The sequence below is a fragment of the Aptenodytes patagonicus genome, chromosome W, assembly GCF_965638725.1.
Source record: "Aptenodytes patagonicus chromosome W, bAptPat1.pri.cur, whole genome shotgun sequence".
In the NCBI taxonomy this organism is placed as follows: Eukaryota; Metazoa; Chordata; class Aves; order Sphenisciformes; family Spheniscidae; genus Aptenodytes; species Aptenodytes patagonicus.
This window is the reverse complement of record NC_134981.1, coordinates 41,101,787-41,114,907: the sequence shown is the minus strand read 5'-3', so window position 1 is coordinate 41,114,907 and position 13,121 is coordinate 41,101,787. Positions and strand designations below refer to the sequence as shown.

The 13,121-nt window shown below is 43.8% G+C and overlaps 1 protein-coding gene across 1 annotated transcript in view; it reads right to left on the bottom strand.

Moving 5' to 3' along the window:
* Positions 1-13,121, bottom strand: part of LOC143172012 (lens epithelium-derived growth factor-like) — a 57,634-nt gene that overhangs the window by 15,230 nt on the left and 29,283 nt on the right. Inside the window, exons 6-9 of the mRNA XM_076361224.1 lie at positions 5,016-5,109; positions 3,027-3,102; positions 870-1,095; positions 81-199 (exon numbers count right to left, since the gene is read on the bottom strand). Of these exons, the coding sequence (XP_076217339.1) occupies positions 81-199; positions 870-1,095; positions 3,027-3,102; positions 5,016-5,109 (515 nt within the window). The remainder of the gene's footprint in view (positions 1-80; positions 200-869; positions 1,096-3,026; positions 3,103-5,015; positions 5,110-13,121) is intronic.

Below are 13,121 nucleotides of genomic sequence, written 5' to 3'. Positions count from 1 at the left end.
ATTTTGTCAGGTTTTGTGCCTCCTCTTAGTTTCAAAGTACTACCACAATGTACAGACACTATGTATTAAAACATACTCACGGCTCAGATTCCATTTGCTCCTCTTGCTTACACTTTCTTTCTGTCAGTTCTCTCTCATGTTGGCCTTGTAACATGTTTCTTCTATGAGCTCCTTGAAAGTTTCTCCCTCCTTTTTTCTTCTGTTTTTATTTAGGATTTTAGGGTGAGAAGAGAGAAGGAATCTTTAGATTACTAAACGTCAAAAACATTAATAGTTAAACCTACCTGCTCTAGATGTCTACACATTATTTCTCTAGTCCATGAAACACCCTGATGAGAGTTAGCATTCCTCTGTAACTAAATCCAAATCTTTTATATGCAGATAAGAAGCTGAGTTTTATTAGTGCTTTCTCTCAGATATGGAGAAGAATATCCCAAACACCAAAAAACCCAAAGCCATTCCCAAATGATCAGCTAGAGACAGCTTCCTATCTCTCAGAAATATATTTCACAGACCCCACAGATTCTCAACACTCAGGACAAAAAAAAATATGCATTCAAGTAAGCATATAAAAAACCCCAAAACAAACCAACAAACTTTTGCTACAATAAATCACTTTATTTTTTTAAAAGATGGATTTAAATGTATTAGAAATTTTTTTTCTTTGTAAATATCTAAAAGTTATTGAAAAGATTATTTGACAGAAAGGAATTCTGCAACTTCTCATTTCCAAGACATGCATCTATATTAGCCAGACACAAGGCTCCAACACTTAATAGACAAAATTGAAGGCCTAGCATTAGCTTTAAGAAATATTTTCAGTGAACTACTGTTCTTTACAATAAGCAAGTCAATAAAGAGCAATATACCTTATCACCTTCATGTTCTCCTTCATCCTCTTCAGAATCAGACGCTGATGCAGAACCCACTTGGGAAGTATTTCTCCTTTTTGGTTCGATCTCCCTCTTTGCTTCTCTTCTATCAAATTCCTTCCTCGATTTGTCTTCTTCCTTCTGACTCTCCTCATCTTTTTTCCCTTGTTTTTTGGGCTTTTCTTCCAGTCCTTTTTTCTTTGTCTTCTCCTCTTCATGAATACTAAAACACAGTAAATTATTTAAGCTTCATATTCGTTATCTATACCCAGTTTAAAAGAGAACCTAACTCTCCATTCAGGAAGATGTACTTTTTAGTTTTTACTATCAAATACTCCACCTGCACAAAGTTGGCTCACTCTTAGATCTTTCATTTCATAGGATCATAGGATAATTCAGGTTGGAAGGGGCCTCTGGAAGTCTCTTGTCCAACCCCTTGCTGGGGGTGGTTCAGGCCAAGTTACTCAGGGCTTTCTCCAGTCTGGTCTTGAAAACCTCCAAGGATGGAGACTGGACAACCTCTCTGGGCAACCTGCCCCACTGCTTGACTGTCCTCAGGGTGAAAAAGTATTTCCCTATATCCAGTCTGATCCTCTCTTGTTTCAATTTATGCCCGTTGCCTCTCATCCTCCCACCATGCACCGTCGTGACGAGCCTGGCTCCTTCTTCTTGATGAACTCCTTGTAGGTATTGGAAGGCTGTTATTAGATCTCCCCCAAAGCCTTCTCTTCTCCAGGTTGAACAAGCCCAGTTGCCTCAGCCCCTCCTCATAGGACATGCGTTCCAGCCCTCTGACCAGCTTGGTGGCCCTCTGATGAACTCGCTCCAGTTAGTCGGCATCTTTCTTGTACTGAGGGACCCCAGGACTCTAGATGTGGTCTAACAAGTGCTGAATAGAGGGGGATAATCACTTCTCTCAATCTACTGCTGTAGTGGGTTGACCTTGGCTGGCTGCCAGATGCCCACCAAGCCACTCTGTCACTCCCCCTCCTCAGCAGGACAGGGGGAGAAAATAAGATGAAAACCTCATGGGTCGAGATAAAGGTGGTTTAATGAAAGAAAGCAAAAAAAAAAAAAAAAAAAAGATTTATTCTCTATTTCCCATCAGCAGGCCATGTCCAGCCACTTCCTGGGAAGTAGGGCCTCAGTACGCGTAGCGATTGCTTCGGAAGGCAAACGCCTTAATAATGAATGCCCCTTCTCCCCCTCCTTTCTCTTAGCTTTTATTGCTGAGCATGACGTCATATGGTATGGAATATCCCTTTGGTCAATTTGGGTCAGCTGTCCCGGCTATGCCCCCTCCCAACCTCTTGCTCACCCACCAGCCTTTGGGGAGGTGGGGGGCTGGTGAGACAGCCTTGATGCTGTGCGAGCACTGCTCAGCAATAGCCAAAACGTTGGTGTGCTATCAATCAACACCGTTCTAGCTACAAATACAAAGCACAGCACTATGAGGGCTGCTATGGGGGAAGTTAACTCCATCCCAGCCAGACCCAATACAACTGCCTACGCTCCTGTTCATACAGCCCAGGATACTGTTGGCCTCCTTTGCTGCCAGGGCACACTGTTGGCTCATGGTCAGCTTTCTGTCTACCAGGATCCCCAGGTCCTTTTCAGCAGAGCTGCTCCGCAGTCAGTCCCCAGCCTGTACCATTGCCAGGGGTTCTTCTTTCCCAGGGGCAGGACTTTGCATTTGTGCTCGTTGAATTTCATGAGGTTCCTGTCAGCCTGTTCCTCCAACCTGTCTAGTTCCCTCTGGATGGCAGCTCTGCCCTCAAGTGTATTGACTGCCCCCCCCCCCCCCCCATTTTGCTGTCATCTGCAAACTTGAAGAGAGTGCACTCTGTCGCCTCCTCCAGGTCATTGATAAAGATGTTAAGCAGGACAGGTCCCAGGATAGACCCCTGCAGTATTCCACTTGTTACCAGCCTCCGGGTAGAAAACAACTTATTAACCCCTATCCTCTGAGCCCAATCATCCAACCACTTTTTTACCCATCTGGTTGTCCACCCATCCTGACTGCAACATCCAACTTATACTGAGTACTACAAGGAAAATGCTGGGCAGGAACTCAGTAAGTCATGACAGCTCATCAAATGCAACCACTTGGTTTACAATAAAAAGACAGGCATTTTATATAAAAAGCCAACTCACATGTCGGTCTCTGAAGGACAAGGTGGTTTCACCAATTTGGGTCTCCCTCTTGGTTTTGGAACCTTTACTTCAGTAGCTAATTATACAAAAAGAACAGGTTAGTCTACAGCCACCACCCGTTCCTTATCTAAAAGGATTGTTTCTCATGTCAACACACAGAAGCAACACTTGAGTCAAACTTAGTAGGGTAAATACTCTATTTAAAAAAATTCAAATGTTGGAACTGTGTATCAAAGTTTAATCGAGATCCCTTTGAAAAATTAAAATCTCAACCAACACTTTGGTACTTTAAGATAGCAGTCTAAGAGGTTTAAACCGTCTATTCCTGTGCCTTTTCCACCCAGTGCACTCAGAATGGCCCTGCCTCATGTTACGCAGCTAATAAAAAAAAAAAAAAAGCCTGAAACAAGAGAATAATAAGTGGAATAATAAGACAATAATAAGTGGGGGGAAAAAGCTTAAGTAATTTAGTGTGCAAATCTAAACTCAGCCTATTTATTAGTGGTAGTTTTAAGAGCTTCATGGAGCTTCCATCCCTTTCCCTGAGAGTAAATCAGTGTCAAGAAATTCTACCACCACACTGAGGTATACAGCACAGTTCTACATTTTCTCAATTTCACCGTGTTTCAGTGTTAAAGCAAGCTAAACAGTTTATCCACCTTCTCAACGTTTATACCCTTCAAATTCTGTAAAATGAAAATACTTAGTATGCTGCCATTATGGATTGAAATTTATGGAACATGCTTATCTGCTATCCCCAGTGAACATTCTGTTAGGAAAAAACCTAACAAACAGCCCAGTGTTTGAAGTGCTGCTGGTGTTAGTGTGGAGCACTGTTAAGCAAGAGATGCATGCATCATATTAACGCGAGAGAATGCTGCACAGTACATCATCTAGTAACACATTTCCCATAGGGTGCCAAAGCATCTCTTGTAAAGGTCCTTTCCTGCTCTTACAGACAATAGCTTGTATAAACACAATTCATTTGAAAGATCAATATAATCCCACACACATTAAAATATTAAAAATGTTCATTTAATAAATATAATGAAAGTGGGTGAAGTACTAAGGTAATACTTCATTTCCTCACATCTAGTCTTAAATAGTTTGCCTTGGGAGCTAACTATGGTTGCACTTTCTAAAAGTTATTTTCATAATGCTACCAGATACAGGTGAGTATAAAGTATTAAATTATCATCTGTTTCTCAGACTAAATGCTCATATAGCATATTTAAGTGCTCCAATAACTTTCCCCATGTTAGCAGTAAACAAATTTAAAACGTTTCCTTCAAGAATACTTGCAAACTTGCCAGAATTACAATTAAATCATTGCTACTTTCACAAACAAGTACTGCAGAACTATTAGCAAAATCTTTTAAATTACATGCTTCTTCTAATAGCTATATTTTCTTCTCAGTTGTCTATCGGTCTACAGAGATTTCCTTTAAACGTCTTCTCAGCAAAATCTCTCCAGCTCTTCACTTGTTTTTACTGTCCTCTGAGCTCTACCTATAGACAGTCTCCCTCCCCCCATTTTTTTAAAACTTGTTTTGTGGATATTCTAACACAACTTAAGTACCAATTTTATACATCTTTGATTAATATAAACCTCTGTGAAGCCACAGTGAAACAGAGGTCTTATTGCATAGTCTGTAAGTTAGCAGAATCCTGTGGAGGCTTTCCTAAAGGTGATACTTGCAAGGGGATACAATGATCCTTATTTCAGAGGACCCAGCATAACCATAAACATTTTAAGGCCCTTTATGTGCTAAATTGCTAAATACCTCAGGTTGCCATGTAGGATAGTTTAGATGTGTGTATATATATATTTTTATATATATATATAAAAAATAAAAAATTGGAAGTTTATATATTAGGAAATATTCTGTAATACTCTGGAGATCTGGGGGCAATAAATCCTCCGACCATCTCTATTAAGTTATTTTGTATGGGGAAAAATAAATAAAATTCCTTTTTGTTTAAAGTTACCTGCTGGTCTTCCTCTTTTAGGGCTTACTTTTGGAGTCACAGCCACTGCAGCTGCTACCACTGCAGCTTCCGCAGCTTCAGCTTGTTTTTCAGCCTAATTTAAAGAAAGTAATTCACAAATTAAAACCATAGACCCTCTCCTCGTAAAGCAGCTATTTCTTACTTGCTTCCTAAAAGATTGCATAAAATATATTTCTAAACCGCTAAAAAAATTAAAAAACCTAGTTTAGTAGAGTAAGGATGCATAAAAAGCCCAATAGTTTCTGGATAAAAATTCATAAATATTTGGGACAAAGCACTCTGTTTATAAGGGGGAAAGTGAACCTTAAATGATTGTTGCAATGGTCACTGCAAACAACTTGGAGCAATATGCTGCAGTCATTCAGGTTTTATAAATCAGCGGAAGAAACCCCACTGCTAAAATCCAGAAGAAGGATGTGAAAAGTTTTCTAGCAAACCAATACATTAGTGCTGGTTGGAGTGAAAGGAAGCTACAAGCTTGAATGTCCACGCTGCTGATGGCATGGTCCTGCAGTCAACACAAACTTCCTTTTCTTTTTCCAGCACAAAAAGAATATTGGATTCCATCTTCTACACTTCCAAGGGCATTGAGTTTGGTACTGGTACCAGTGTCAGAACTACAGTAAAAAAACTGTTTGGCTTACTATTCAGGAACGCCTGAATGGAATACAAATCAGATCCTGAATAACTGCAGTTCACAGCTTGGCAAGTTGACTTGAGCTCAATTGGTGTGTGTGGGGGGACACAGTCCTCTCAAGGAGAGAAGCTGGCATCACTAACTCCTTCAGTCTTCCAAACTTCATCTACTGCTGAATGAGCATCGACACACTGAGATTCTAGTCTTATTCCAGGTCAATGAATCTTAAAATAAGACTCATGTCTAAAATTCTTTATATGGCTATTAATGTTGCTTTATTATTTTTCTAGAACATCAGGTGAAGAAAGAGAGCTTGAAAATCCAAAGGAATCTCTTTGAAAAGAAATGATGCCACTGGAGTCTTTTCTTTTTTTTAATACAAAATAAAAGTTATTAAGTTTTGCATTTGAAATCTACGGACCAAAAGTTTTAAAAATTTTATAAGCACAGTATTTTAATGTTAAATTTTGTGGAATAACAGCCCCTTTAATCTTCATTTGAAAAGTATTTAAATGCTTTGCTGATGGTTTTATCCAGTATTAATAAGCAATACACATCTCAAAATCCCATTCAGAAAACAGGAGACAGAGCTGTAGTATGTTTTAATCTGACTCCTGTATGTTTGTCCAGTTAATAGCAGGAAAGAGTGTAAATAGTTTTTCAACTGCTTATTTGCTTCGTTTGTATAAAACACACTCTCTTCCAGTCATACTGACCTGTTAGCGTGTAGTTTTTCAACATGTGTCAGGATGGCTTTTTACTGTGCTTTGTACGAGTTGGAAACATTGCTTTTATAGCGGTTAATGTTAAAGTTTAATTTTGTTCTTGTAAAACATTGTACCAAGTGATGCTATGTACCAATTGTACCAATTTATGCTGCGTGAATTCTCATAGTATGCTTTTGGTATTATAGATGTCATACTAGGAAGAAATCTGGTGTTTTCACTGAACCTGTTGATGATGCACATTGGTTAGAGAAGAGTCTTGAATGCTTTTTAAAAAAATTAAAGTCTTTAAGAATCAACTTCTTTGTATGAGTTTAATGTTCAAATTGTATAAATTAAGGCATTCATAAGGGCCATAACTGTTGGAATGTCTAAATCAAAGCTGTTAAGAACTTTTCCTTGGCATGAACTTGAGGGGTCTAGAACTTGGGTTTTAAAAAAAAAAAACCTTGTAAAGATTTCTGAAGGCAAGAAAGGAAGGAGACAGAGAAGTGCTACACTTGTAAAATCCCTCAGCCCCCGCCCCCTTGCGCTCTCTCTCTTTCTCTCTGCCCCCCCTGGGCCCCCCCCTCTAACCCCTGTGCTGTCTCTGCCCCCTGTGCTCTCTGCCTTCCTCTGGTTGTCTTGGCCTACTGAGCTGACATCACTCGAATAACTAGACTGATGTTGGAGGCCCACTGTTTGACCTTCGGCATGTTGCTATGTAGTTGTTAGGGTTGTAACTTTTGTTAGATGAAGCACACCGAAGCAGGTGTTATAAAAAACCCCACATAATTGGCAGAAATAGCAGAACTAAACTTATACAAGAATATTTGCCTGGCGACTCGCTACACCAATCAATGAGCGACAGTTCAGAGCGGTCCAACAACAACTAAAGATGAAATAATCTGGAAGGTGCTCTCCACCTCATAAAACACATCCACCTCAGCCCGAAGGGGGGCAGCATGACTCTGCCGTTGGGGATGCCTGGGACCATGCTCGTGCGTGGCCAGAACGGACACCCTCAGCACCCTACTCCTCCCAACCTCTGACAACTGCTGCTCCTGTCAGCAAGGTAAGGGGAAGTAGAGATAGCCACTTTTCCTGTAACTTTGTAATGTTCTTTGCATTAACAATCACTCTTTCACAGGGACAATAAATATCCAAACTCCTTCACACGGAACCAATTATTGCATAGTAATCAATGCACGCGTTTAGTCTGTCCAGACCTAAACAATGACATTACTAAAAATGCTGTCAGAAGTGGGATCCGAAGGAAGCTTTGGACTGTGAAAAGAGGATTGTACAGCTGTAGTGCATCCAACAAATGTCCACAACGCAGAGACCACCTACAGCTGCCAAATTCGTTTGCCCCGAGTGTAATCTTGCAGATCCTGAGGGTGGGCGCTCGGGGGTAAGAGTCTGGCAGGAAGTACGTTTAGTACTCCTACTTGAGGTAGGATAGCACAAACATTTTGAAACTTGTTCTAACGTAAGAGCAAGGGAACCTGGGAGGTGACTCCTGAACCTCCAGTACCTGGATGGGATGAGGAATGGGTGCCTTTGGCTCAGTGCCTGGTTTGGATGCATCCTCCAGTGGCTTGGGAACTGAAACCCGAGCCTGAAAGAATTGGCAACCCAACTGGGAAAAGGCTTTAATGCCTTGTACTGGGTCTGGCTGGGCTGGAGTTAATTTTCTTCATAGCAGCCCTTATGGTGCTGTGCTTTACATTTGTGACCAAAACAGTGTTGATAACACACCGATGTTTTAGCTATTGCTGAACAGTGCTTGCACAGCATCAAGGCCGCCTCTGTTTCCCACACTGCCCCGCCCCCCCCCCAGGGAGTAGGCTGGGGGTGGACAAGAGGTTGGGAAGAGACACAGCCGGGACAGCTGACCCAAATTGACCAAAGGGAAATTCCATGCCATATAATGTCATGCTCAGCAATAAAAACGAGGAGGGTGGGGGTGGGGAGGGGAGGGGAGGGGGGAGTCTTTCCAAGGTAGCCGTTGCTTGGGGCATCGGTCTACCCATGGGAAGCGGTGAGTGGTTGCCTTTGCATCATGTGTTTTTTTCCTTTGTTTCCTTCATCTATTAAACTGTCTTTATCTCGACTGACAAGTTTTTTCTCAGTTTTGCTCTTCCAATTCTCTTCCCCATCTCTCGGGGGGGAGGGGGAGTGAGTGAGCAGCTGGTGGGTGCTTTGCTGCTGGCTGGGGTCAACCCACCACATGCCTACAAGGAAATGATGAAAAATGCAGCACACTGATGTGGGGGTGTGCCTTTGCATGCTGGCCTCTTTTAGAATGGAGTTGTAAAGGCCAGCTGCGGGTATGAGAAGCAGAAAGCCGAGCAGCCGCTCTAGAGCACAGTAATGGCTTACTTAGCTGGAGTTGCCCCCTTAGTCCAAACTAGGCAATGGAAAAGGAAGGGAACAGAATGATTAATGCAAACGTGGGGAGGGGGGGAATGACAGTGTCAGGGATCATGGTGGCCCACCCACCTCTGGGGGTACATTGGAAGAAGAGAGGAAGAAACTGAAACCATATTATCTTTACACAGTGCTGATTTCTGAGACTGTATTGGGTCTGGCCGGGATGGAGTTAACTTTCCCCATAGCAGCCCTCATAGTGCTGGAGTTCATGTATTTGTAGCTAGAAAGAGGTTGGGAGGGGACATAGCCAGGACAGCTGACCCAAACTGACCAAAGGGATATTCCATACCATATGACACCGTGCTCAGCAATAGAAGCTAAGAGAAAGGAGGGGGGGAGGGGGGGCATTCGTTATTAAGGCGTTTCTCTTCCGAAGCATACTGAGGCCCTACTTCCCAGGAAGTGGCTGGACGTGGCCTGCTGATGGGAAGTAGAGAATGAATCTTTTTTTTGCTTTGCTTCTGGGCGCAGCCTTTGCTTTCTTTCATTAAACCGCCTTTATCTCGACTCACCAGTTTTTCATCTTATTTTCTCCCCCTGTCCTGCTGAGGAGGGGGAGTGACAGAGTGGCTTGGTGGGCATCTGGCGGCCAGCCAAGTTCAACCCACCACAGAGACCTAAAGGCTGATTTTAAGCAGGGAGTATAAGAAAACCTGCTAACCTGGCTATTAAGGTTCTGGGGTGTGGGCGCCAGCAGCTTAGAGCTAGATAACCAGGAGGCACCATGGTTGGGGGTCTCTGTCCAATGATGGAGCTGTGGATTGTGCAATCAGATCTTGTGGTGAAACTAATCTGTGACATAGACTGCTTGCTGGGGTGAGAGGATGTGATTTACAGAAAGAGGACCTTCTGGATATGTGCATCCAGAAGTGGTGGCATATGGCTGAAGAAGGGATTCAGAGGTTAAGGGAATGAGCGGTGGTCAAAGTGGTGTATGGCATGGCAGACAGCCCACCTTTGATCGATCTGGACCAAGAGGGGGTGACCCAGGCCATTTGGAAGTGATTGGTTCGTGGGGGGCCCCCCCTTGGTTAGCCAGTACCATGGCTGGGATGATCTTAGGAACCAACCCCTTGGCCCTGGTGGGGGAAGTAGGTGATGCACTCCATCTGTGAAGTTTCTGCCTCCTCCCCTGTGAAGGCACGGGTGGCCGCCATGTGAGAACAAGGGGGCCCGGTGCCACCTGCTGATGGACTGAAGGAGCAGATGCCCCAGAGTGACCCACGGAGCTCTGTGGGCATGGCTGTAAGAGCAAGGGAAGGACATGGCCCGGTGGCATGGCAGAAGCACCAGGGAGCTGGCCACCCAGGTACATGAACTCCAACAGCAACAAAGGACATCCGCCAAGCCACAGCAGGCTGAGAATGGCCTCACGCCATCAGCCCCACCAGTGGAAGACTCCTCCTACACCTTTCTCCTGGAAGAACTGGCTCCAATAAACCTCCCATAGGGAAGCCCTGCCTCCAGCCGGGTTGGGAAAAGGGATGATGAAGATGTTACAGAGGATAACAGGATTTACTGTCCCCCCCATCCACACCTTTTCCCTGAGCTTTTATTGCTGAGCACGATGTCATATGGTATGGAATATCCCTTTGGTCAGTTGGGGTCAGCTGTCCTGGCTGTGTCCCCTCCCAACCTCTTGCCCACCATCCAGCCTACTGGCCTTTGGGGGGAGGGGGGGCGGGGGGCGGGGTTTGGAGAGACAGCCTTGATGCTGTGCAAGCACTGTTCGGCAATAGCCAAAACATTAGTGTGTTATCAACACCGTTTTAGCCACAAATGCAAAGCACAGCACCATACTGGGTGCTATGAAGAAAGTTAACTCCATCCCAGCGAGACCCAGTACGCTGGCACTCCGGGCTCAAAGTCTGTAGGACCCTCCCTAGATCCAGAGATCTATGGCCCCTCCAACTACTGATGCTAGGACCCTCACTTGCTCCAGTAGCTGACACCACAGGCCAGGGGCACCCACACCCTTGGTCTGACTCCAGTAGCTAGCACTAAATCCACTCACAGAGGTCTCACCATTAGCTGGCACTTAGCCCTTGCAGAACACATACACAGGGGATAGGGAGTGAGATTACACAGAGAGAGAGTTAAGAAAAGATTTAATAAGAAGATAGGACAGACTGTGGTGATCAGGAGCAGGGCTCAGCCAGACAAGCGTACTGACCGGCCCCATTTTACATGCGACTGGCCCCTTTTATACCCTTTTCTGTCTAACCCCCCTCTTTGTTCCTCCCTGCTCCCCCTTCCCCTGGACATTGTCTCATCAGCTGGAATAGTCCCACCGAACCCCTCCTGGACCCCCTCCTGGACCCCCTCCTGGACCCACAGGTTTGCATCCTTATCAGTTGCAAAGTCCTGGGTTTGCCTGCAGTTCCTCAATAGCCCATCAATTAGTGTGAGTGACCAGGTTTGTTTCTGGTTATTGTCTTTGTTAATGCTAATTGGTCAGATTTTATGACTCTCTGTATTTGTCTCCCTCCCTTTCCTTATCATGCACCTGAAAAAATAAACACTCTCACACCCCACATATCCTTACCAATTAGGGTGACTAACCAGGTTTGTTCTTATCAGAACCTCCCTTATCATGTGTTGGTCGGGTTTGTCTCTGTATATTCTTGTTTATGGCTCCTTTGACCAGATACCCTTAAAGGAGCAGACACTCTCCTTCCACATACCCTTACGCAAATGATGCCTGAAGCAGTCTTGTAAGAGTTTCACCCGTCTATCAAAACATTTAGGCTATTTGAAATATTCAAAGATAGTATTCTTATGACCAAGTATCAAGTTTAAGGGTAAAATTTATTACTGTGTGTATGTTTTCTGAATCTATTTTATTGTTGTTGCCTGAAGAGAAGGGCTCTTGCAAAAAGTGAAAATAAGGAGAGAAAGTGAGAATAAAAAATTTAGTGAAATTAAAAATCCTAACTTTTTTACCTTGTGAAAAGCTGTTAAACAGCATGTAGAATAACCTCTTAAATGTTACCTTCCATCCTTTGAGGAAGCCTGTACTTCCACCTTTTCTCTAACAGTGTTAAGTTTATCATGCATACTATGGTCTGTGGCATTAGAAGGAGTATCAGCTTTTGCCATCTGCGTGCCACTTAACCGAACATGTATCACAGCAGTGTAATTCAAGCACTACTGGACAGTGTAACATAAAGGAATTTGTCATTTGAGAAGAAAAGGCTTTTATACTCTTAACTGCATATCGTCCAGATTAATTGTTAGCTCTTATTAGTAAAGTAGAACGATGTTGAAAGCTTCACAATTGTCTTTACTAAAACTCCTTTCCAATAACTTAAGACAGTTTTAAAAAAAACATATAAGAGAAGAACGCCTGAAGCACAAGGAAGTGAGGCTCCTTTGACCAGATACCCTTAAAGGAACAGACACTCGCCTTCCACATACCCCTATAGACACACCTTTGATACCTCAACTACCTGGTCTCTCAGAGGGAGAATCAGTAGTAGGACTGCTACAGGCATCACCTCAGTCGGTGCCAGTGGCAACCCAAATGGTACACCGACAGCAATATCGGACCAAAAGGGATTTGCTCGGTCCCATATATAGTCTTATCAAAGAGCTTGAAAGTCAAGGGGTGGTTACTTGAACCCATTCATCCTTCAACAGCCCCATCTGGCCGGTGTGAAAACCCAACAAGGAGATCAGCCACAGACTACTGAGGTTTGAATGAAGTAACACCACCCTTGAGTGCAGCAGTAGCAGATATGCTAGAACTACAGTATGAACCCGAAGCGAAGAATGCTGCCTAGCATGAGACCATTGACATAGTTAACGTGTTTTTTCTCAATTCCCCTGACACCTGAGTGTAAATGACAGTTTGCCTATACTGGGAAAGGAGTACAATACACCTGGAACTGTCTGCCACAAGGATGGAAGCATAGCCCCATGTGGTAGGTTGACCTTGGCTGGCTGCCAGATGCCCACCCAGCCGCTCTCTCACTACCCCGCCTCAACAGGACTGGGGGAGAAAACAAGATGAAAAAGCTCATGGGTCAAGACAAAGACACTTACTAATCACCACCACGGGCAAAACAGACTCAACTTGGGGAAAATTAATTTAATTTATTGCCAATTAAATAGATTTGGATGGTGAGAAACAAACACAAAAATTAAAACAACACCTTCCCTCCCCCTTTTCCCAAGCTCAACTTCACTCCTTCATTCCCAGCTCCTCTACCTCCCCCTTCCCTTCCCCCCGCCCCCTGCCCCACAGAGCAGCGCGGGGGGGATGGGGAACGGGAGGTTCATAACAGTTCCTCTCTGCCGCTCCTTCCT